This window comes from Pinus tabuliformis, chromosome 6 (assembly GCF_031772625.1).
Source record: "Pinus tabuliformis cultivar Carrire ecotype Pingquan chromosome 6, CPIR1, whole genome shotgun sequence".
NCBI classification, from domain to species: domain Eukaryota; kingdom Viridiplantae; phylum Streptophyta; class Pinopsida; order Pinales; family Pinaceae; genus Pinus; species Pinus tabuliformis.
Window position 1 is genome coordinate 1669222933 of NC_142292.1, and position 26433 is coordinate 1669249365.

General features: G+C 37.2%; 1 protein-coding gene across 1 annotated transcript in view; it reads right to left on the reverse strand.

Moving 5' to 3' along the window:
* RRP41L (3'-5'-exoribonuclease family protein) overlaps positions 1 to 24811 on the reverse strand; it is a 107510-nt gene extending 82699 nt beyond the window's left edge. The window contains exons 1-4 of the mRNA XM_089429332.1: positions 24543 to 24811; positions 24072 to 24150; positions 14414 to 14525; positions 14136 to 14256 (exon numbers count right to left, since the gene is read on the reverse strand). Coding sequence (XP_089285458.1) covers positions 14136 to 14256; positions 14414 to 14525; positions 24072 to 24150; positions 24543 to 24675 — 445 coding nt within the window. The 5' untranslated portion in view covers positions 24676 to 24811. The remainder of the gene's footprint in view (positions 1 to 14135; positions 14257 to 14413; positions 14526 to 24071; positions 24151 to 24542) is intronic.
* Positions 24812 to 26433: the final 1622 nt, after the last annotated feature.

Here is a 26433-nt window from a genome sequence, read left to right on the forward strand (position 1 = left end):
TTCTTTTGGTCTCCATGCTGAGACCCTTCTCGGATCTCCTCCTATGTGAAATCATCCCACAACCTCTCCTATGTGAAATCATCCCACAACCTTTCCCATGTGGTAAGTTACTCTCGTCCCATGATGCATTTTAAAATACATCACACTGCTTTGTAAAGCCACAAAAGGTTATACACACCAGTTCAAAATCAGGGACTGTCTCCCCTACAATTGCCATCTCATCTCACAGCTACATGAACCTGGGAAGGTAGGAAGCCAATTTTTCTCCCTTGGACATCTTGGTGTCATATAGCTTGTCCCTTAGCACCATCTTGCGGTTCTGGTTGTCACTCTAATACAATTTGATGAGTGCATCCCACATCTCTTTGGTTGTCTTTTCCTCAGACATATGGGGAATCAAGTGATATTTCATCCTATCCAAGATGATCCTTTGTGCCCTTGTTTCTTTCACCTCATGGAAATCTAGAGCAACAGGATCTGTCACTGGCACAACCACTTTGAAGTTAGCAAAGCTCAAGAACTTGTTCTCCTTGAGAACAATTGTGATGCAAACTTTCCACTGAAGATATTTTGAGGCTCCTTCTGACCTGTCTTCATACCTGACACTGGCTACCATGGTAAATCAAACCCTTGAATAATTGTTTGTTGAAAACCTTAGAAAGACCACAAACCCCATTGAGCATGCAATGGTTGAATTTCTTTCAGAGGCTTGGTTCAGATACCATATTAGTTTCTCTAAGCCCATCCAAACAATTAATGTGTCAATAATTTTTATACCCAAAAAATTATTTTTACTGAAAACCCAAAAAACTTTTAGATCTGAAATCTACGCATAATTAATACGTTTGAGCTTCAAATAAATTATTCACAGCAGAAACAAGAAATCCAAGCACAAAATTTTACACAACTTTTGCCCTAGAAAACCCAGTGTGGGGAAAAACCAACAAAGAGGGATTTTACTAGGCTTCAGAGAATAAATCAGGAAAATATTACAACAGTTCCAAAGAATTTATAACCAAAAACAACCCTAGAAAATAGCGCCTCCTCTACACAATATGGCCCAGCAAATGGCACCTCCCTCTACAATGTACGACCCCTTTCTCTTCAGCAAACTCGGCCCAGGACATGGCCTCTCCTCCAAGTAGAGGTCATTGATCTCCGTAGACCGTGAACCACGTGGAAGAAAACTAAAAAAACATGTATCATGGAAAAAAAAGAGATGTTATCCCTAGCAAAACCCCTCCATAATAACAACAAAATTTAAAGTCCAAGCTAAAGTGCAACATAACCAAGGAATTATTACATCAAAAATACCATCTAACGTTAGGAAAAAGGCTAGATCACCATCAAATACAATGTAATACCCCCTCTCTAACTCATACTCGGGAAATAACATATCAAACAAGGGTACAAACCTCATGAAGCATACTCTCCCCCAGTGATATCCAACAAATGTGACATTATAAAGTTAAATCACCGAGGAAATCACACCCACATCCATCAAAAGTGCAACTAAGGGGTGATCAACAATTCAAACACATGTGAAAAGACCACCAAGCAGCAAGCACAATCATCTTCAAACCAAGGAGAAGTGAGATTCCCCAACCAAAGATCCCAATAAGTGATCAAATGCAATGAAGAAAAGGGCCTCCATGAAGATGTATCACCTGAGACCAACTAGTAGCTCTAAGGAACCAACAGCAAATTTCCATCAATGTGATGAAAACAGAAAATGGAACCTCATACAATATAAGTTGTAACACAACTAATTAGGCATTCATAAAATATTATAGTAATTCTCCTTCAAATCCATACTTCTTGAGGGCGGACTGTTGAAAGGATTGTCGAAAAAATAAGAGAGCAATTTAGACAACAAGCCCCTCAAACATCATGCAGGCCACATCATAAACAATAGATGTTCATGCAAAATGGTCAGCTCCATTATCAAGGCCATGGATGACCATATTTTTTGGACCCCATTTGTGGTTCATATTTTGAATCTTGCTCTCAAATTAATTGTTGTTGATGTTGATGTTGAATGGATGAAAAAAATGTGACAAAGCAAAATAAAATCATACTTTTATTGCAAACCACCAACATGCATAAGGCCGTGTAAAATTCATTTGTTAATCTCCAACTTCTAAAGGTTGGAAAAACCATATTTTGCATTCCATTATGTAATGATTAAGCACTTATGGGACAAGAAAGCATCTAGCCTTCCATGGTTGTTAGTCCTAATGTTTTAAGAATTGGTCTGATTCAAACCAGAACCAATCAAACCGGCCAATTAGATAGGACAAGGGATCAACTTGGCCATCAACCTAGACAGGTGGACCAATTTGTACTGGTTTGGTACCAAATTGATATGAACCAATCAATCCCATCACAAACCGACAGAGTAGATCATGCTCCCCACATGCACGGATTTGAGAGGGTCCTTAAGCTCCTTTTATTTAAAAAGGTAAAATCCCTCCCTAAACCCTAACAATTTGTTATAAAGAGAACCCTCTCCCTCCTATTTGCCTAGTATTATTACAACTAATACTACTACTAAGCGTGCAGATGTCCCTAAGGAATCTGAGGACTCTAAGTCAAATGCTGTTTATGTCACTCTTGTTAATGATCCCATTTCTAGTAGCGGTGATGAGTTTGATGAGTGATCATGTTGATCAGTGATTTGTAATAGGCCATTGACCCAATAGCTTGTGGCATGGGTTTTGGACTCTAAAGGCTATTTAGAGTCTCAATGATTATGTATTTTGTAACTGATATGTATCGCACTTTGTGCCATTTAATATATTCACCCTTGCATGGTATATAGATGAGCAAACTTTGGATATTTAGTATCTAATGGTTTGGAATCTTAAAAATAATAATTTTCATTAAAATTAATTGTTTTGTGTATTTTTTTAAAAATCAGTTCATCAAATCCATGTCTAAGTTGAAACTCGATTTGATAGGTGGTGGAGTCAAAGATAGGTTCCGAGTTTTAATAATATGATTAGTCTACACAAGCAAACATGTAAAAAAGGTTACATTAAAAATGTAATTTGCAACAAAAAAAAAACATTCTTGATGAGGTTTGGTGGGGCCATATTGACTTTTTTCTTTCCATAACTGGATGATTTACTAAAATTTTGTGATATTGATGTGCCTATGTTGGGAGACATTTATAAGGGTACCAACCATACCTTGGAAAGAATTTAACAACTTTTTAAGGAGTAGGACGCTCTTTTGTATGGCACCATAAAGGGCATAATTATTAGTATATGGAATAAATGTCATACCCCACTTGTATTAGTTAACCTACACCTTGAACCCAATGTATTATGATGAGGCTTTCTTGGCCAAATTTGGGAGTACAAGGGTCCAAACAAAGATTGGGAGGTGGCCATTGGATTTAGAGTGGGCATTTACTAAGATTTGTCTTGATACGATGGATCTCCCATAACTAAAGAACCAACTCATTGTATTTATTACAAGAAGTGGTGCATTTGGAAATGCAAATGCACTTGTTGATAGATGCATTATGGGTTATATTACCCACCAAAATGGGTAACCCCATAGGAGAAAACTTTTTCTCCTATCCTGGACAGTCAGCGAACCAGCAGCCCTACACATTTGCTCAATGATGATGATATGTTAGTTTTTTCTGCAATCTGCACCAGTCATGCACCTCTCACCTTTTGCCATTCCTCTTAGATGAAGGTGGGCTACCAATCAACAGGTACTTTGACCATTTTGCAATCAAGTGCTTTTACTTTATGTTTTGGGCATTTTAACAAGGATAAAGGGGTGATCTGGATGATTCACTGATCTTGATTGTAAACTTATTCTCTCACCTTACCAAGGTGGTTAATCTTTAGCCCTAGTCCAGTGGGACCTCCTCTAAGGCTTTAGGGTCATTGGAGGGGCACTACTTGGGACACTCGGATTGAAGTAGTGTGTCCATCACCCTTTTCCACACTTAACATTTTCCATTTCACATCATTCCTTTGATATTGTCTCCATTCTTTGGGTTAATTGCCATTGGTTAATTGCCAATGGCAATCACATATCCACATCCTTGAGGCAAGCCGAAAAAATTTGCCCAAGAGGTTGATGCCACTAAAAGAATGAAAAAGCATAAGATGGCCACAACAAAAGAAAAAGAAAAGTTGAAATACAAAAGATGGTAGGGACAAAAGTTAGCGCATTGGAAAAAGCCTAGCATGAGCTCTAACCCCCTCATTAGCCATCACCCAATTCCCAAGCACTTGATGCTCTATCTCATCATAAGGAATCCTTGCATGTCCCAACCCTCATGAGCAAGAAGCTATCTCATATCAAGGGGTGAAATTATTGCTATATCATAGAGAGTAGGTTGTGAACCTTGATCTATGCAACATTAAAAAGCAATATAAAAAAGAAGTAAAAGGCGCACCAAAGGGATGGAAAAAGCAGGCCGAGAGGGGTAACTCATGCCTCCACAGTTGCTCCCTCCATTACATCTTACACTCAGCCCATGAACTTTCATTAGTTGGTCCCCCGACCATGGCACTTGGCCATCAAGTCTTTCCACTCCATTGCCACCTATTCTCGCTAACACCTATGAATTGAAGGGTTGACCTTGGAAATGGCACCTCCCGTTAGGGGCTAGAAGCACCTAATAGGGTTGATTACTTAACCACCCTTACAGAGGTAGGGAACACTTTTACGGGACTTGGTTTAGTTAGATATTTGAAGGTGATCTCGGTTTCAAGTATGTTATGCCCTAAACACTTAAGTATGGTCCACTTAGATGCATCTATGGTCTTGGTCTTTAATGAATGGTTGCTTTCACTTGAGTTTGAAATGGTTTTGATAGGTGATTCAAAGCAACTAAGGCCTTTTAGGGCACATTATTCAACTCATACTCCACATCATGCCCAAGCCATACTACACTTCTAGAGAGCAAAATTTTGTAGATGCAGCGTTGCCCCTATTCAACAGAACATTGGGCACTTAGATGATCTTAACAGTTGATGGACACCCCAGAGCACCCTCAGGTGCCAAAGCATTTAGCTTCTCTTGCATAGCACGGAGGATTCTTGATGATGTACCAGTGGACCTAGCATGCCCCCAAGTTGGCCTTGACACTACTTACTAGGCATGCCTTGATCACTTTCTTTTGATCAAGAGGGTTCAAGGGCATATCCAAGAGCCTAAGTTGCTAAGGAGAGTGAGAGGTTGATTTAATTGGAGAAGTCGATTTTCCAAGGCCAAATTTCCTAAGGCGCAGTGGCAGCTCAAAGGGAAGGCGTACAACCAATTTTTTGGCAACTTGTTGGGTTGAAATTCTCCAAGCCAAGTTCCTTTAGAGGCTAATTTCTAGGAGGACGAATTCGTTGGGCCAATTCATCCAATGGGAACCGAGTTACACGTTCCAATAATGTATTTTTCCTTCTAATTCTCTATGCGTCGTGTTGGAAAATTCAAAGTGGCAGCTTATTATATCAATTTTCCTTAACCTTAATATTTGCTTGTGAACTTAGTTAATCTTCTTTTGTTCTTTAGTTAGATCCTTTCATCAAACAAATATCAAGAACGAAACAGTAACAATATTGGTCAGCCAGGGCAAAACCCCTCCAAGGAGAAAACCCAGAAAACTCTTCTCTTCTTATAGAATCTGCTTCCAATGAGACAAAAGACCAAATCCTTAGACCTAGTCCTTCTCGTAGTACCATGTCAGCCCTTCCAACAAGTCCTTCCTTGATTCTGCACCAACCAGCTTCAACCTACAATTTCAACCTGCCAGCTTCAATACTGCAACTCAACTTGCAATTTTCATCCTGCAATTTCGGTCCTTGTTGCTACTGCAAAAACCCTAGTTTGGCTTCCTCTTGAGACCTTCCTAGAGCAAGACAACTCCTCCCAAGGTCAACAAGGTCAAGATAGGGTATTCTTCTTCCCAACAATAAGATATTGCACTTCATCCTACTGCAACACAATCCTGCAATTTCAGCCCTTCTTTGAAGCTACAAAAACCCTAATCCTCTGCACGCGTGAGAGAGATTGAGCCCAAAAACAAGATTTTTGTCCTTTCTTTCTTCTTCTAGACCTTCGCTCTCTTCTTCCTTGCTTCCCAGCTATAGATCGAACTTTCTTCTTGAGATCGAATTTCTTGAGTGAGTGAGTGCTAAATGGTCGAACTGCTTCTTTATATAGCCTTCCTAAGGGGTCAAATTCCCTCTTTTAGGCCAACTTGTACTTTAGGAGTTTCCAGACCTTTCGAGACTCAAAATAAATTCTTTTTCCAATTACATTTTGCCCGAAATGGCCTTATAAACATAATTTTGAATCCTTTGACTCATGACAATAAATCCTAAGACCTAACAAACCCTAGAAGCAAGAAGAACATGCCTTTACCTAGAAGACCATCAATAACGAGCATGAAACCCATGCTTTAAAATAATATCTTTTACTTTTCTTCTTTTGTTTGTTACATAGGGATACATATTGAAATGAGTACAACAATTACGAAGACCGAAACTAGTTACATTTTCAATAGGTTAAAACCGTTGATTTTCCAAATTAATGAATGATGGAGAATTGTTGTGGGTATTTATCTATTGTAATGCATGATTGAACTCTCAGAATTTTTATTTTCTATCGCACATATTTATAGAGGTTGAATACTTAGTGATTTTATTTTTCGGTAATTCACAAATTATTTGGTTAGTTAAATAAATTGCTCGGAATAAATAATTGTCATGAGAAAATAAATTTGAGTTGGTATTACGAGATTTAACAAGAAAAAAGAGCCCTCTTCAACCTACATACATCCCATGCACCTCAAAGCCCTAAGGATGCTCAATATAGACCTCCTCCCCAATCACCCCATTGAGGAATGCAGTCTTCACATCCATCTAATGCATTCTCCACCCCATCTCTGACGCAACGGACATGACTGCTCTAATGGATGCATATTTGGTGACAAATGTGAATGTCTCCTCATAGTCCACTCCCTCCTTATGGGAGAACCCTCTCACCACGAACCTCACTTTGTACTTCTCAATATTGCCATCATTTACATGTTTGATCTTATAGATCCATCGAGAAGTGACCACAAATTTTCCCACCAATCTCGATACTATGTCCCATACATCATTCCTCATGATGGAGCTATACTCCACCATGGCATCCCTCCAAACTTGCTCATCTGCAGCCTCCTCAAAAGTGGAAGGCTCAAACTCACTGATGTTGCTCGACAAGGCCAAATAATTGGAAAATCTTGTTGGTGGTATACTCTATTTGAAAGTGCTGCTAGGAGCCTCCACATGCTCCTCAGCATCCCTTAAGGTATGCTCAGCCCATGTCAACCTCCACCTGCTAGAGCTCCCGATCTACAGGTTGGGTCCCTACTTAACCTTAGGAGCCTCTTGCTCTCGATCCTCTACCCCTACTAGCTCTTTCTCATGATACATCCTAAAGGTCCTACCCTCATCAAATCTGACATCCCGACTGATTATTACTTTCCTTCGTCTTGGAACATAGACTCTGTAGGCCATTGAAACCTCACAGTGACCCACAAATACGCCCCTTTCTAACAAGGGCGCCAACTTAGTCCTCTTCTCTGTGGGAATGTCAACATACACTGGAGTATTGGATATGCATAAATGGCTCACATCCAATTTTACTCATGTAAACATCTCCTTAGGAGTCACCTCCTCCAACACCCTGTGAGGAATCCTGTTCTACACATATATAGTTGTATTGCAGGATTCTGCCCATAAGAACATAGGCAATTCCTTATCATAGATCATTGCCCTCGTTGCCTCCATGTTGATCATGTCCTTCCTCTCGACAATCCCATTCCACCCAACCTAGGAAGCTCACATTATCATGGCAAAGAGCCAATTAAGGAGTAGACATCGGATTCATCCTAGCCTTGTGTCAGACTTCTGCTGGTGTTTTTGCTTTTGGTTCATGTTTTTTAGTTTATTAGGGATAGTTGGCTAGAAAGCATACAATCATAGATCAGAACCCTTTTAGGTTTGGACTTTCATTTTGACTACCAAACTTGAAGAATTAAAAGTTTAAGGTTCTAATCAAGACAAACCAAGACCATGAAGCTTGTAGTTTTCTGATTGCTCAATAGAATTTTAATTTCACTATAAAAAAAGTTCGCCCATTGTCCCCAATTTTTCCAATGTCACAAGTCATGACCCTGCTGACATTTTGTTGATAACAGTTTTTGCACCATTCAAATATACATCCCAAGCAATAAATTAGAGCATCCCTTGAAATCCAATGTTCTAAAACATCTTTCAAAATCTGTAGCATAATATAGCTCTTTACATTATTGAATATGCTAAGGATTTTGGAGTATGCTTTAAAACACTGGCCGGTATAACTTGGACTAATTGTCACAAGGGAGTTAAAAGGTGATCAACCAACAAGATTTTAAATATTTGGATGACCAGTGCCTTTCCGAACAAGGAGAAGAACAACCACTCCCAAGAGTCTGACGCAAAGAAAGAAATGATAAACCAATTCTACACTCAACCTCATTTGAAAATATTAATTTTGGGGTCAAACATTATGCTAGAAACCAACGTCCTTTTGATGGCAGTGAGAAATGGACATTGTTGACCACTCATGTGTCAACTACCCTATAGCAAAGTACATTTTTTCATGGTCAAAGCAGTCAAAAGTTCAGAAAATCATCATCATCTTTCAGCAAATTGTCAGAGTTATGTATTCCAAATTCTGCAGCCCTGTGGGCCATTATGAAAAAATGGTTCTGGTATGTTATAGAGCCATATAACGCATCTAGGTAAACTTATGATTTTTGCTAGAGAGTTTCACTCTAGGGAGTTTTTTTCCTTAGCTAATTATTTGTGTTTTTCAACTGCAAATAATTGGTTAAGTTGGTCTAAATGGGATTCTTATGTAATATTTAATGTAAAGATGTAAAAAATCGTTGACTATAAAAGCTCTAGGGTGTATGAATACTTAATATTATACCTTATCCCCTAAAAATTTTATCTAGACATACTCTGAGGGTGGAAAAATATGTTCAAAGCCCTCTAGAGTCATTATTTTTATTTTCCGGCAAAAAAGGGCAAAATAATTAGCCAGAAAATGGTCAAAAAATTAAAATGAGAGGAAACTAAAATTCTCTCCAAGTGAAAAATATTAAAAAAGGGATGTGCACTTTCCAAGAAAAGAATCTCCACAAATTAAGCAAGGAAAAATCACAAAAAAAACGTTGGGCCATAAAAAAAGGAATCTATGCAAGAAAAATGAATTTTTGGTTCCCAGGTGGTTAAACTGAAGGAGAAAAATTCAAGGAAAAATATTTTTGGTCCGGGATCAAGCTCCATCTTCAAGGAATTCGAATTTCTTCTTCCAGATCAAGGGATGAGATTAATTAGATGAGGATCAAGCTTTCAACTAGCTGTTTTACTCCAAGACCAAGTCAAATTTGTGCAACTTCTTGGACCTAACCATTTTCACTTGGAGAGAGATCTAGATCTCTCATATTTTCCATACATTGAGCTCAAGGCTCCTTATTGTAAGACATTGTGACCAAGCTCTTGGCTCTGAAGCTCTGTTATGTACTGAAATATTCTGGTTAATAAAATCAAGTCTTTGGGGTTAGTTTTGTGGTGTTCTTCTTCCACAAACATGGTATGATTTTCTGATTATGTGATTAATATTCTATTGATATAATTTTATTGTTATTTTCATTAGCTTTCATAGATTTACTGGTGTATAGTTATCTTACACTGGTATTTGGGCTAAAGAAATATTTTAGATTTGGACGTTTTAGTAAATTTTCAGTTAAATTTCTAGAACTTCCTCTTCATTATATTATTTAACCCCTATGGATCTAACAATTTATCTTGAAGTTGTGTAGAAATCATTTGAATCGGATCTCAAGCGTGAGGGGACGTTTTCGGCTAAACTAACCAACCCTTGAACACATTGTGGAAGAACCCACAATTCAATTTCCTAAAAAGCTTAACATTCGAGATTAATCTTTGTTGCAGGGATTCCTTAGTTTTGGCTTGTGATATAACTTATCTATTTCACCTGCTTTCTTACTATTGTGCTTTGAACGAATAAAATCTGCTATTGAAGAGCTATCTCTTTGCTAGTCAAAGAATGGAGTTGTACCCATATTCTTTGATCTAGCTACTATAAATTTGTAATTAAATTTTCTGTATAAAGATCTAACCCTTCTAATATAATTTTGTTCAACTTGTGTACATATTTTCGGATTTTTTCATTTTTTTTCTATTGCAGATCTGAAGATCAAGACAAGGGTTTCGTTTTGAATTTATCTGAAGGTGGAATTATTTCAAAAATCAAAGGAAATTGATTTCTTGAGGACCAAACCCTCATCTAGCCTTGACGGTTGGGGTTTCATTATAGATCGAAATTTTTTAAGCCATCTAAGCCTTTCTCTTCTGGCCGCAAGGGCTTTGAGGCCCTTCCTCACAATATAAAGTAAATTGTTTATAAGGGTTTCAATCATATAAAGAAAAAAAATTGTAAATAAATTTTAATTATTTTCTCAAATATTTCTAGGGGTTCCACATTAAGGTTTCATCGTTTTCTTTTGCAGATCCATAACATATATATTTGGTTGAAGCTGCTAGCCTCAAAAGGCATTTCATTTTGGTTCTATCTATTTCTTATGGCTCAAGGAATTATTGCAAAATTATCTTAGAGGGCTGAAAGACTTTTAGGTTCAAATCCACCAAGCCGCAAGCATTTAGGGCTTGATCTTTTCACTGAATTTTTATACTAGCTAACACTTGGTTTTGCAAAGAAAATCGATTATTTTTGAGGATTTCTTCATCAAATTTTTTTAGTAAGAGATTAGCCTCTTTAAGGCTTATCTTTTGAGGCCATTATTTGGAGAAAGTCGCAGGCTTTGGAGGTATTTTCGTCCTAGGCTGAGGGATCAAGAAGGCCATCCTTCATCTTAGATCTGAACCTTCATTCGTTTCAAAAAATATCAAAAATTTTTAAGGAGTTTAGGGCTTAAAATGTTTACAAATTGATCATAGAATATTCATAAAATTTTAAATCCATTTTTGTCACTGTCGTGATGAATTTCTGAAACAAGCTTCCCTTGGACCAAGATCCCTAAAAAAAACACCATACAATTTCTCTGGTGCAGAAGTTTCCTGATCCTGGATGTTGTGCAGGTAGAGCGAAAAATTTTCGAGGTTTTGGGTCATTGGAATTTCCAAAAACTAATTATAAGAAAATTGTAAAATATTTTGAGCTAAATTTTGTCAAGGTCGTGAGCCTCTAGAGGCTTGTTTCCTTCCTGATCGTGAAGAAAAATAGGACGCATTTCAAATTTGTGAGGGCCGTGAGCTTTTGGAATTTTTAGAGTGAATTACCTTGAGGAATTTCAATCAAAGTCCTAAATATCATTAGCTTTGTATCTTAAAGGGAAATTTTGTTATTATAAGATTCTATTCATTTTTGTAAATCTCCTCAAGTTTAAAGAGCCCTTCTTACTGTCTTAAGGGTCTCCATCTCTGTAATATTAATAAAAGTAATCTTCTTGCTTAAGGGAGCTTGGAACTTGGTTCCATGGTATCCCCCTCCTTTTTTAAAGGAGGGATCTTTTGTGTTTCTTGCTCTCACTAACTTAGCTTTCGGATCTAACTCATAGTTTCTAACTTGCTCTCATTTTAGTTCTAGATTAGATCTACTAACTAACTTCTTTCATTGGACCTAGGGTCTTATTGCTCTCATTTCCATTGGTTATTGATCTATCTTGTGAATGAGTAGTTATTGTCTTTATCTCATTTGTATCTTGTATTGAAGCAATTTTTCTTTTCTCTTATTAGCAATCTCATTTGCCATCTTTGAACTTGTGCTTTGAATACATAATTCCTCACTTAAAATGTAATTGTCATAACATAAGAAAAGTGAAAAAGAACATACTTAAAGCACTTTCCCTTGAAGGCATTTGGGTTATTTTTCTAATTTTTTATCTAACTGTCATCTCTCTTGTTTCATTGAGTAATCCTTACATGCTTCATTGGTTATCTTTATAACCTAATCTAATCTAGTGTTCTAAGTGTTTATCATTATCTTGTGATTAGCATTTCAGTTTTTGAAGAGTCTTGTTCTAATTGTACCTTATTGAAGCATTTGCGTTAACATTTGCATTTCATTTGCATATTAGATCTAGACTTGCATCTCTAAAATCTACCTCCAAGCATAAGCTTGGTTGAATAGAAAGTTTAGGATAACCTTCTCCACTATTCAATTTAAGAAGCTTGGCCCCTTAAACAACGGTTAAAACAGGTGACCTTGCAGTTCCCTTGTGGCCCAATCCCTTTTAGGAACGGAGGCACTTGGGTTGCTAGAAGCCCTAGGTAGCTATTATTAATGAGGTAATTCCCTCCTTCCCCAGCACTTCTTACAACAAACTTGTTCTATGACAAGTTTTGACAATTGAGGAGAAGGCATTCACCCATAGGCTAGGTATATAACTTAAAATCAACCAAGATCCTTGCATCTCACATAGTCTAGTCTTGCATTCATCATCTAACATTTCATCTTTTGCATTTCAATTGTTTATTCATATTGTAATCAGAATAGTGGGCTAATCATTTACTTGCAAGCTTTACTTTAATATCCTTGTACTTGTTAATTTCATGCTTGCTCTCTCTTGAATATAATTAAATCATCTTTACTTGGAGTACAAGTTTTCTTTCCTTGCAAGTTGTATTTAAATCTCATTGCTCATAGTTTTAATTGCTTATAATCTCTTGATCTCTTGTACTAACCTTGTCCTGCAGCATTGTTGTTATTGTGACTTGAGAAATCAATTTACTTTTGCAAGTATTTCAATTTGTATTTGAGCATTGTTTATAAGGCACTGGTCTCTTATCTTTCATCATTTTCATGCCATATTGGTCTAATGGAATCTATCTCCTATACATTGCTCATAAATATTGACACTTGCTCTAATTAATAATCAAGTTACATTAGTAATCATTGCATTGTCCTTCATCTCCTAGAACTTGTTTCAACAAGTTTTCCTTTACTAACCATCTTTAGGGACCACCCCCTTAGCTTGCCTATGAGAGAGCTTAAACGGAGAGAGTTTGGAATAGCTGACAGCCCCTTCTCTAACCGTTGTGCCTTAAAGAATATACCTTGTGGGTTTGGAAAGTTTTCCCACACTTAGATGTACATGTTAGGCAACAACAGAGAAAATATATGAAAGTTATGAACATTGGAGTTCAAAATAGTAATGACCAGCTTGATGCTCTATCAAGTAAAAATGTCCTGTCTTGGTCTTTATCTGTGTTTAAAAAGTTTGCCCTGGCCCATTTAGATTTACTGCAGTTTTTGAAAATTCATTGGCACCCTCCTTCATATATAGAAAATCAACATATGCTTTCTTCCGAAAGAATTCATTCAAAATGTTAAATAAACTAGTAGACATTTTAGAAAAACTCAATCTACTTTTGGCAGCTTCACTAAAATCTAACAGTTTGATAGTATAATCACTTTCTACTTTTTCATTACCAAGGTGAACCAAATACTCTACCGAAAAAGATAAAGAATGGGAACAAGTAGGAAAGTACAAACTTATGCTATATGGGTATTATTGTCAACCATCTCCATTTTTAATAGGTTTCACTAAGCAGTTCAAACATTGCTTGAAAGTTGGCCTTAGCCTCATACGCCTCAAGCAGACAGATCTAACTGACTACTTAAGAGGCTATGCAAAGTGAGGTAAGCAGAAACAAAGTACAGATTTCCAATCTCATTTTCAACGATGCAAAACTGAATTGAAATTTCTCAGCCATTCCACTATAATATGCAAGTAATAAAAGGAACAAAGCCACTGGAAAATAGAATTTTTGCTGCACGTTTCCCCTCTCCATAAAATTTAAATGTCAAACCAAAAAGGAAAATGAAATGGAAACCAACAAACCAGAAAAATATAGCATTTAAAGTCAACAATTATGTGATCCAGTGCTACAAAAGAAGAATCACAAAATTAACTTGGGATTTGATATGGCCATCTGTTAAGCCACCAAAGAAATAACAATGTGTATGTTAAAAATTATAAACGTCATATATATTACACATTATAGATCAAAAACAAGGCAGGAACATACCACCACCAGATTCAAGCACTAGGGCAAAAACATCGACTGTAGCTTTTGGAAATGTATGTAACATCACAGCACCCTCCAAGGCTTTATGCAGCATTGTCGAGTACTCCCTATGTTCAGTTCCCTGAAGGATAAGAATATTCAACTAAGCACCCTTAGCATTCTGTGAAGAATAGAAGTCAGCCCCCGCTTAACTTATCAACCACCTATTGCAACTACTACCATATGTTTCTAGCTTGAAAGAAAATAATAAGAAAATAAGAAAATATTCAAACAGCTACCTGGCTAAGCTTTCCTCGAATAGGAGTTGAAAATGTTGCAAAGCTCACACTACAATTTAACCTTCCAATGTCACTATATATTTGTGCCTTACTGCTTTCCCTTGGACCAAATCTGTTTGAAATATGTCACAATATATACCAGACTGTTATTTTTAACAAAAAATAATAAGCACAGTAAAATAATATCACAAACAATTGTCATGAATGTGAAGCACAACCCGAAGATAAGTCTCTTCTTAATATCAAAAAGTTCTTACATGGAAAAGAAAATGCATTAGAAGGCTTACATGGATATGATTTGACTAGTTCTCAGCATGCATAGACAATTGCCCTCTGTATTCGTCAATTGTTTTATATTGCAAAAATATGCTTTTGCTACTTATTTTCTCACTCATCATAAGATCATTGAACCTTTGACCAAAGTTGATGTTATGGACCAAATCCTTAAAATATCATAAGAAACCACAAGTACACACCATGTACATCAATGTGAGTGTGAAGCACAGCTCCAAGATGTTGAAAAATGTGTAACTAGGTTCGGTCTTCATAAGTATGAAATGTATTCTTGTAAATATAAAATGGAAAAGAAATTATTATTATTATTATTATTATTGGAGCATGGGTTTCATGTTCAAGTTCTTTTATTTTATAGGTCAAGCACCCATTGAGTGCTTTTAGGATTTTTCCTATGTAGAAGAGCCATTATCATATATGGAGGACCCTATGGAGCTGTCAAAATACCTCCAAGATCAAGTCGGCCTAAGGAGCTGTCAAGTCGGCCTACATGAAGAGCCACATCCACCCTTTGAGGAAGCCTATATATAAGAAGAACTCGTCCTCCATTTGGATCACTTACTCTCTCATCTCTTATGCAAAGAAGTAGAAGAAAGAGAAGTCGAAGAAGCAAGTGCGAGGAAGAGGAAGTCGAAGAAGTTGAAGTGTTTATGGGCCTTATCTATTCTTCTGGGAAGATCGAAGTTAGGGTTTCTGTGCTGGATCTTTTGGGTTCTATTTTGGAAGTTGAAGAGAAGGGAAGGCAAGCGAAGGTCTCTTAGGGCATCTTACTAGCCCTAGGACTCAAGTCAAGGCAAGCGAAGTCAAGAGGAAGGCTATTAGAGGGAGATTGAAGTCCCCTAGAGAAGCAGCAGCAGTTGTTGGGCAGCAAAATTTCAGATCTACTAGGAGGTTGAAGCTATTGCAGCAGGAGGTCGTGGTAGACTTGATCTTGGAGGGTATTTGTCTGAGTCTAGGTCATGGTATTCGTCAATTGAAAGATCTAAAAGATAAGAGATTTATGGGTTTTCCCCTCAAGAGGAGGGGTTTTAGCCCTAGCTTGCAACCTATATACTTTGTCATTGTTCTTATTGTTTTGGTAGTTGTTTGATGTATTGCACATTGGAATAATAACGAACAAAGCTAATAAGTAAAAGGTAACACAAAAATTTAGCAAGTTAAGAGAATTAACATATTCATTGCCCTATTGAATTCTCAACATGGTTTCAGAGCTTTGGTTCTCTAAGGACGTCATGAAGATCTCCTCAACAATGAAGAAGTTCATCAAGAAAATTGCAAGCCATCTCGAGAAAGGTACCAAGGAAACATGGAGTTTCTTATTCTCTACAAAGAAGATATCATTCAAAGAAAGGGATGAAGGTCTCTTCTCAGCTCTCTCTGGTACATTACAAGGCAAAGACATCTGGGTAATTGATAGTAGTGCATCAAGGCACATGACTGACCACTCCAACCAATTGAAGACCTTATCAAAAGGAAAATATGCTTACTCCGTGGAACTTGGAGACAACAAGAGCTATCCTGTGAAGGGCATTGGATCAACTTCCATAAAACTCGAAGATGGAAGCAACATCTACCTCAACAACATTCTATTTGTTCTGAGTTTGCACAAAAAAATTTACTTTCTATTTCAAGTTTAGAAGACAAAGGAGATAGAGTAGTCTTCATTGGTGGAAAGGTAGTTGTTTGGGGAAAGACTCGAGCATAGATCAAGCAAAAGTTATTGGTATCCGAAAAAGAAGGCTTTACAAATTAATATCTCCCGTAAACCAAGCCCTAGTTCACACAAAGATTAGTCCATGTGAACTTTGGCATCGAAGGTTTGGTCATCTACATTTCAAAATTCTTCCAACTTTAAGTTCCATAGTAGATGGAATACCGAATTTGAAGGAAGATCATGAAGGTGTCTACAAGGGATGTGCATTGGGCAAGAATACCAAGAGACCATTTGGAAGCAATGCTTCCCGGTCCAAAGAAATCTTAGATCTCATTCACTCTAATGTGTGTGGCCCTATGACTCCAAAAAGCTCTTGGAGGCCATCTATACTATGTCACATTTATAGATGATCATTCAAGAAAAACCTGGGTTTACTTAATGAAAACCAAGGATGATGTATTTACAAAATTTCAAGAATTCAAGAATTCAAGGCTGAAGTGGAGAACCTTAGAGAAAGAAGAATCAAGATACTGAGATTTGATAATGGAGGAGAATATATATCCAAAGAGATTATAGCATTTTGTAAGGAGTCTGGGATTAAGAGGGAGTTGATAGTCCCATACAATCCCGAACAAAATGGAGTCGTCGAAAGAAGAAAAAAAACAGATCCATTGAAGAAAGTGTAAAAGCAATGTTACACAATCAAGATCTACCTAAGTTTTTGTGGGGAGAGGCAACAAAGACAGCGGTCTACATTCAAAATCAATGTCCTCACAAATCTCTAGATAACAAGACTCCAAAAGAAGTGTTCACTGGGAAGAAGCCATATGTAGATCATCTCTGAATCTTTGGGTGTCCTGTGCATATTCGTATACCGAAGGACAAAAGAAAGAAGTTGGATCCTTTCGGTATGAAGGGAATATTTGTTGGGTATAGTAACTCGTCAAAGGCCTATAGAATCTATATGAAAGATGGACATCACATTGAAGTTAGTCGTGATATCATATTTGATGAGAGTATAGCATTCAAGAAGTCAAAAGAACTTTCCATAGATTATGATGACGAAGAACTTTTGATATTTGAGGAGGAAGTTGACAAGGAAGGAAAGGGATTACACCATGAAGAAGAAGGGCCAAGTGAACCTATTCAACCCGTGTTCATTCCCGAAACAAGGAAAAGACTTAATTGGTTGAAGTCCACACTACTTGATGCAGAAGGTCATGGCGCAACACAAGGATCATTTAGAGAAAGTAAGAGACCCAAGAAATATTCTAGGTATGTTGCATACATGACAAAATTAATAGAAACAAAGCCATCCACCTTTGAAGAGGTTGTAGAACATCGAGAATGGAAGGATGCCATGAATGAAGAGTATCAATCTATAATGAAGAATGGAGTCTAGGAGATCGTACCTAGGCCCGAAGACAAATCTGTGGTTACTTCCCAGTGGATCTATAAGATCAAGCATGCAGCCGATGGAAGTATAGATAAATATAAAGCAAGATTTGTGGCTAGAGATTTCTCTCAACTTGAAGGCATCGACTATGAAGAAACATTTGCTCCAACAGCAAGATATACAACAATTCAATCATTAGTCTCTCTGGCAGCATCGATGGGATGGAACATCCACCAAATGGATGTCAAGACTGTGTTTCTAAATGGCACCATAGATGAAGAAGTCTATATAGAACAACCCTTGGGATTTTAGGTCAAAGATAGAAAGGCATATGTTTGCAAATTGAAGAAAGCATTATATGGCCTCAAGCAAGCACCACGGGCATGATGATCTTCTCTTGATAGGTGTAGAAAGCCGAATTGAAGAATGTAAGAAGCAACTGGCAGCAGAATTTGACATGAAGGATCTTGGGCTAATGCATTACTATTTGGGACTAGAAGTCTGGCAAGGACAGAATGAAATCTATTTGGGTCAAGGAAAGTATGTGATCGAGATTCTAAAGAAGTTCGACATGATGGACTGTAAGCCTATGATCATTCTGATGATCACAAACTTAAAGAGACTAAGGAGTTCTGAATCAAACCCTGTGGATCCTTCTAGGTATAGACAACTTGTTGGCTCATTGATGTACTTGGTGAATACTCGACCAGACATATGTTTTGCAGTAAATGTACTCAATCAATTCCAAGTGGAGCCGAAGCATGATCATTGGATAGCAACAAAGCATATTATGAGATATCTGCGAGGAACCATCAACTACTGTCTAAAATATGATAGAAGGAATGATGTCCAATTGATTGGTTATACAGATTCTGACTGGGGAGGCAGTGAACAGGATGGAAGAAGCACTACGGGAGGATGTTTCAGTTTAGGATCCTCCATGGTCTCATGGATGAGCAAAAAGCAAGACATCATTGCTTTGAGTAGTGTTGAGGCTGAATATGTTGCAACATGTGAAGTAAGTAGAGAAGCAGTATGGTTAAGGAAGCTGCTATCCGACTTGTTTGAAGGACCGATGAACCCTACAGTGATACTTTGTGATAACACCAGTTGCATTCGTTTGTCTGAGGATCCAGTGTTTCATGGAAAGACAAAGCACATCAACAACAAGTATCACTATATTCGAGAGCTAGTACAAAATGGTGTGTTGCAGCTATGGTATATCTCCACTGATGAACAAGTAGCTGACATATTGACGAAATCACTTCTGAACAAGAAGCTTGTATACTTAAGGGACAAGCTTGGTTTGGTGGATTTGTCCTCCCTAATTGAGAGGAGAGATGGACACTACATTCTTTCTTCACTTGGGAAGAAAGAATGGAGGATTAGGTAACCATCTGGCATTCGATACTCTTTGAGAATGTGGTAGGGCATTCAAGACAAGAGTAGTCGTGGACCGATATTCTTTGAGGATTAGCTACCCAAGATAAGAATAGTCCAATGGGAGGTCATACTCTGTGAACACTCGGGTAGGGTATGTACCTTGGGAGACAATGATGATGGTGTCTATACATCATTCGTCTCGCCAGCATTGTGCTCTGATCTTGCGGAGAGATAGAGTTGTTAGTCAAGGCCTTGCTATGTGACCATGTTGGTTAATATGATGCTAGACAAATGGGTTACCAATCCGACTGTTCTTATGAGATCTCTTCAAATTGGGAATAACCATGTACCTGTTATGAATACCTCCCTAGTTACGAGGGAGTGTTGAAAAATGTGTAACTAGGTTTGGTCTTCATAAGTATGAAATGTATTCTTGTAAATATAAAGTGGAAAAGAAATTATTATTATTATTATTGGAGCATGGGTTTCATGCTCAAGTTCTTTTATTTTATAAGTCAAGCACCCATTGAGTACTTTTAGGATTTGTCCTAGGTAGAAGAATCATTATCATATATGGAAGACCCTATGGGCACATTGTAAATTGTAAAGAAAAAATTATTTTGTCTTGAAAGTGTCAAAATACCTCCAAGATCAAGTCGGCCTACATGAAGAGCCACGTCCACCCTTGAGGAAGCCTATATATAAGAAGAACTCATCCTCCATTTGGATCACTTACTCTCTCATCTCTTATGTGAAGAAGTAGAAGAAAGAGAAGTAGAAGAAAGAGAAGTCGAAGAAGGAAGTGCGAAGAAGAGGAAGTCGAAGAAGTCAAAGTGTTTCTGGGCCTTATCTATTCTTCTGGGAAGATCGAAGTTAGGGTTTCTGCGCTAGATCTTCTGGGGTTCGATTTTGGAAGCAGAAGAGAAGGGAAGGCAAGCGAAGGTCTCTTAGGGCATCTTACTAGCCCTAGGACTCAAGTCAAGGCAAGCGAAGTCAAGAGGAAGGCTATTAGAGGGAGATCGAAGTCTCCTAGAGAAGCAGCAGCAGTTGTTGGGCAGCAGAATTTCGGATCTACTGGGAGGTCAAAGATATTGCAGCAGGAGGTCGTGGTAAACTTGATCTTGGAGGGTATTTGTCTGAGTCTAGGTCATGGTATTCGTCAATTGAAAGATTTGAAAGATAAGAAGAGATTTACGGGTTTTCCCCTCAAGAGGAGGGGTTTTGGCCCTGGCTTGCAGCCTATATATTGTGTCATTGTTCTTACTGTTTTGGTAGTTGTTTGATGTATTGCACATTGGAATAATAACGAACAAAGCTAATAAGTAAAAGGTAACACAAACAGTTATCAAGTTAAGAGAATTAACATATTCATTGCCCTAATGAATTCTCAACACAAGATAGATAAGAGAGATGAGTTACACAATAACTCCTTCAATAATAGTAGAACTTACTCCAAATATCCCAATATATTCATACATCCAAATCACATCCTCCTAGTAATTGCTACTTGATCTCTATATATACATTTTCACACATTATACATGTAGCCCCTTTATTGTTAAGCTGGCCACTAGTACATATAATTTAATATTACATGTTCATTTAACCCCATATAAGCACCCCCTTTGAGGTCATATCATATGCATTTAACCTCATATATACCCCCCTTGGGGCCATACCAATTGAACTTTGTTAACCAATGCAGAAAATTTTTCTAAAAACTAAAATTTTTAACTCAATATTTTTTCATTTCGCTTCACTTTCCTTCTATAAACCAGAATTTAAGTCAATGTCTTTATGACCATGATTGTGTTCATTGCTCTATGTTTTTTACTTCATCTTGATTGTCTCCTTTCTTTTTCTCTCATTATAGACGCAATTTCATCTATTAAAACATAAGGCCATGTGCAAAGCTTGGTAATGGTGAAGTTCTTCAAAGGTTGGGTTCAAAATCCCCCAGATACTTCATACTTGTCATTACCTTGCTTTTTCCTAGGAAGAGTTAATCACCAACCTTGTATTTTGACGGAGCCTCAAAAGACAATCCAGTCCTGGAACAAGGACAACCTAAATAATGAGCATTGTAACCCATTTCTAAATTATGCTTAGGAATGAAAATCAGCTCCAAATATAGAGGAGAAGTAAAAGCATTGATCAAAGTCTTGACTTTCCAAAATCATGAAGTAAAAAATTCTTGAAAGTCTCAAGTTTCAGATTTGATAATTTTAACAAACATAAACGCGCCTTAGTGATTACATTTAGGTACTTGGAGGAAGTTAAAACTTTTTGGAAACTTTCCACATCGGCAGATCTTTCAACAAGGAGGCAGATGAACTAATAATCTAATGGTGCTCTTACACGACGTCTACTGGCTGTATCAAGTTGAATCAATTCTAATGAGAAATATAAAGCGTGCCACCATTGCATTTCTTTGGAAAAGTTAGTGAAGAAACTGGCCTAATCCTACATGCATGTAACAACCGTTTCCATCAGGTTCATTTAGTGCAAAGCCATTGCACCAACCTTCCACTTATAACTAATGCAAGCTTCATCCCCATTCATTCTCTGTTTCCATGAGAAGATGCAAGGCCAGGCATACCCCTTTCCTTTAAAAAAATTAATGTGTATACAGTTCTTGTTATAGCTTTAATTATTCTCTAGGTAAAAGCATCAGCATTAGAGAATGACAATAAATTCAAACTAACATAAATGAAAATAAAGGATAAATCTATCATTGATAAATGAACTGTTAAACTTTCATGACATGGTAACTAAGCAGACCTGCACTTCTACAACAAAACCCTATTCTGAAAACTGATTAACCTATGTAAACAGCGGATGAAGGAATGCTAGGCCTAAAAACACAATTCAGAAAATTATGACAGCAAGTACAAAAACTATGCCTCACTCAGTCACATCTGTCTTCTATTAACTGAAAGGAGCTTATAATGCCATAGCTCAAATCTTAACTGTCTAACCTAACAGTGAAGTACCCTCAGTCTCTTTTATAGAATAAGAAACAAAGGGAAAATACAATGTATCTAGACATACAGTGATACACCCTAGTTGCAGAGTCAACTGTAAACCTAATGCACTAAGAATGAGCATGCGATAACTCTGTCTGGAATAGTGCACCCTGACACTAGTTGCGGAGTCAACTCTAAACTTAATGCACTAAGAATGACGTGCCTTCCTGCATGGATAACTTTGCCTGGAATAGTGCACCCTAACCCTAATTGCCACAGAGTCACCCCAAAACCTAATGCACTAAGAATGAGCATGCCTTTCTGCATGGATAACTCTACCTGGAATACTGCACCCTACTGGAGAATATTGAATGCATGAATGGATGCACTCTGCCTCCTAACTTAAAATCACCAATGCATGTAGCTCTTAGGGACCTGCACCTCCCTGGAATAGTTCATGCATGCACCCTCACTAATGCAATGGGATTTGCGCCCTACCTAACTGATGATAGAAAGTCTAAAGATCGTACAATGAATGCAAGCAGCATGCATGCACCTCACTTACTATTGGATGTGTAATAATTGTTGCGCCCTCTCTCCATTACATGCAACCTGCGGCACAAGGATCGAGAAACTGTTGCAACATTGGATCTGCCCATTACTATGCACCACTGCTGAAGGAGAACAGCCACTAAGCAATCAAGTAAAATCCCAACATTCCCTCTTTGCGAGGAAGGTGTTTCTCCACCAACCCAAGCCCCTTCCTCAACATCCCAAACTTCACCTTAGCCAAGGGGTTGGTCAAAATGTCTTCAACCTGCAGAGCTAAAGGACATAATGAAGAACCATGACTCCCATCTAGATTTCGCCCCTGAGGAAATGGTACTAGATATCAATGTGTTTGGAGCAATCATGAAACACTAGATCCTTAGAGAGCCTATGCAACTTTAATTGTTAGTGTAGGCCCCAACATCTCATTGATCAACTCTATTATCAACTTGTAAAGCTATATTGTTGCGCAACTAGCAGAAAGGGCTGCCAGTGCCACATACACTGCCTCTACTAAACTGAGTGCAACTATCGACTATTCCTTGATGAAGCAAGAAATCATACATGTGCCCAAGTTTAAACAAAAACCTAAAGTACTCTCCCTAGCATTTGCAGCTCCTACCAAATGAAAATCAACAAAAACAGCCCCAACTCACCATCTCCCACATACCTCAAGCCATAATGAAATGCGCTCTTCAAGTATCAGAGCACATGCTTAGTAGTGTATGAATCTGCTTGGGCTCAACCATTAACTGGCTCAAAGTATTCACTACAAATGTATGTCGGGGCTGGAATTCATAAGTTACAGCAGGAACGAATCAGTTGCCTATAAAAAGATAGATCTACCAAATTTGAACCTAAATCAGTGAATAATTTCAAATTTGGCACCATAAGCTTCTCCTTACACCATGTACTGAGTTTCTCAAAACTACCGATGAGGATCAAATCATCTATATACACAACCAAGACAGGTACACCAGATTTACCATACAAATAATTAAGATTAAAATCTGCCGCAGGGTCAATTACTATATCCACGTTACACTAACACTAAAGACTACGAAATTAGGCCCCACAGTTCCACGTTCTCGATATTTTCCATAACCATTCCATCCCAAGTTCCTTGAACATAAAAAATGTTTACAGGTTTCTTTGACAAACAATCGCCTCGATATTTCATATACCTAATTCGCATCTCATTGTCTTGCTCCCACTAATGTACCTGTGAATCCATATGCCTTCCATGTGAAAAGATAGCATTACGATATTCTATGATTTATGGCTTGATTATCTGTTGAAACGTTGACAATTGAACTCTAGTCACTTTCGCCAAATACAGAAAGCATGCATAGAATAATATCATAACTCTCGACAAAACAGAATTACATTTAACTACAGAGATAGTAAGAAACCTACACTGATACAATGACCTTTGTATTACCGAATTCAGCATAAGCAGACCCTGCCGCTGCATTCACCGCCCCGGTCTTCATAACTGCATGCATATATCACGAAAGTCCTTAGAAAACAATACATTAGCATCGACATGACCAGAGCCAACATTGAAAATAGCTTTACAGAAAAAGTTGCAAGAAGCATAAGCGATCAAATTCAATAATCATAACCAAATAGCGGCACTACAACCCGAAAATTTTAACATAAACAGAATCTATGAAAACCCCAATTGTTATCTGATATCTCAGCATAAAAACTCAATATATGCAAACTTTAGGTGGCTTGATTGGTTTCAGCTGAGCAGTATGGGAACCGATTCTCATGGGGTATTGAGGTGAGGATAATTTATTTATAAGTATGAGAACTATTACCTTTTCTTGTACCGATTCAATAATTAAGTCTAAAATTGGCTAGAAGAGAGGAAAAACTCACAGGCAAGTCTGCATTCGAGTAACTGGCGACCATCACTGCGAATACCATCTTGCAAAAGGCGACCATGAGACTTTCTGTCTTCTGCTGCAGCCGGGACTGTGTAGGTGGATATAGTGCCAGGCTTGTTAGCCATGATTGATGATTTCCGAGATTTAGCGCTGGTTTTTGTGCATATTTACACCTAAAACCCTTCTAAAACCCTCGCTTGTACCAGGAAAATGAGGCCCTTAGGATGGACTCTAATAACGCTAAAATTAAAAAACAAAAAAAAAAACTCATTTAGTTGTGACGCGCTTATTTTTAATTTTTGTATGGGTTTTTGGGGTTTATTGGACTATTGCCGACTGTAACAACGTGATTTAAACTTAAATGTAGCCTTTGGTAAGTGCAATCATGGAGTCCTCCAAATTTTAAAAAATCTTATTTTCTTGCGAATCCAAAACATTACAAAACATTTTAGCAACAAAAAGATTCGGTGTGATAAACGGTTTGCCGAAGATGAGAATGTCAATGGGAAGTTTTGAAATCTATTAGTTGTGACATAGCAACCAGGTGGTATGAGTAGTGGTGATATGGGAATCACGTTGTAACCAGGTTGTATGAGGAGTGGTGATATAGGAATCACGTTGTATAAGTAGTTCTGATATAGGAATCACGTTGTATAAGTAGTTGTGATATAGGAATCAAGTTGTATAGTTAGCGTCTTTTTAGTTTAATTAATGAATTTTGAAAGGAATGAACTAATTGTGGCATTTGAACAAGGGTTACATTGTGGATATTCTTACTTAATTTAAGTATGGTAATGAAGACATACGTGAATGAATGAACAAAGTGTTTTTTAATAGCCGTACAATGCTGCGCATGACCTCGAACTTATAGTATCTAGACATTGGAACTAGAATCCTAGAACCATACTTCCCAACCAAAAAATGTTTCTACCTTGTTACAGTGAGAGAATATTGAAAAAGTGGTAAAAAATATTGTTATCTTGCATTGAAAATCTGCTAACTAGAAGTGGAAACACACACACACACATATATATAACCTCCCATCAAATTATATTTTGACACAATAATAGGTCTGCACGAAAACATTTGAATATACTAAAAAAAAATCACAAATTTATCTGAATATATTAAACATGAACAAAAAGTATATGTTCTACATAAGTGAAACAAACTCTCTAGAAAAGATTTTTATCAAGCACAACAAACGAACTAATAAATTAAGAAAATGTTGTTGTTGTAATGCTTTCTATAATAAAGGTACAATTACATTATTAATTTTAGGTGATATAATTTTTAACAAATTTGTGATTTTTATTTTATTTTTATAATATGTTTTTAAATACCTAATGATTCGAAGATATTTCAATTAATTTTTATTTTATTTTAGGCATAATTGACTAATAACAATTTGACCATCACTTACATAACTAAGTTCTTGTCAACAAAATATAGAAAGTTTACATTTGCATTAATTACCTTATGACCTTTTAAAATGAAAAAAGTATTTGACGACACAGATATTAAAAATGCCATTTAAACAATATAAAATAATAATTTAACTAACCACTATATCACAGACTCTGGAAAAAAATATTCTTAAAATCTTTAAAAGTGAAAGGGGGTATTTCAAGAACCAATAGATTAAAGATTATGTAATCTAAGCAAACTAAAATAATAATTTAGTTAACCATTGCAATTTTTAATAACCTTCGTATCAAAATGGAACGTGTCATTTAACAAGAAAATAAGAAGAGTTATCAACTCTGTCAGATCGAAGGAGTTCAGATACCATTTAGGCACAGGACGACCAGATATACAATACGCATACACATTTTGCAATTCATGTCATAGTTGATCAAGTGGCCTTTCATGACATCCTCTGT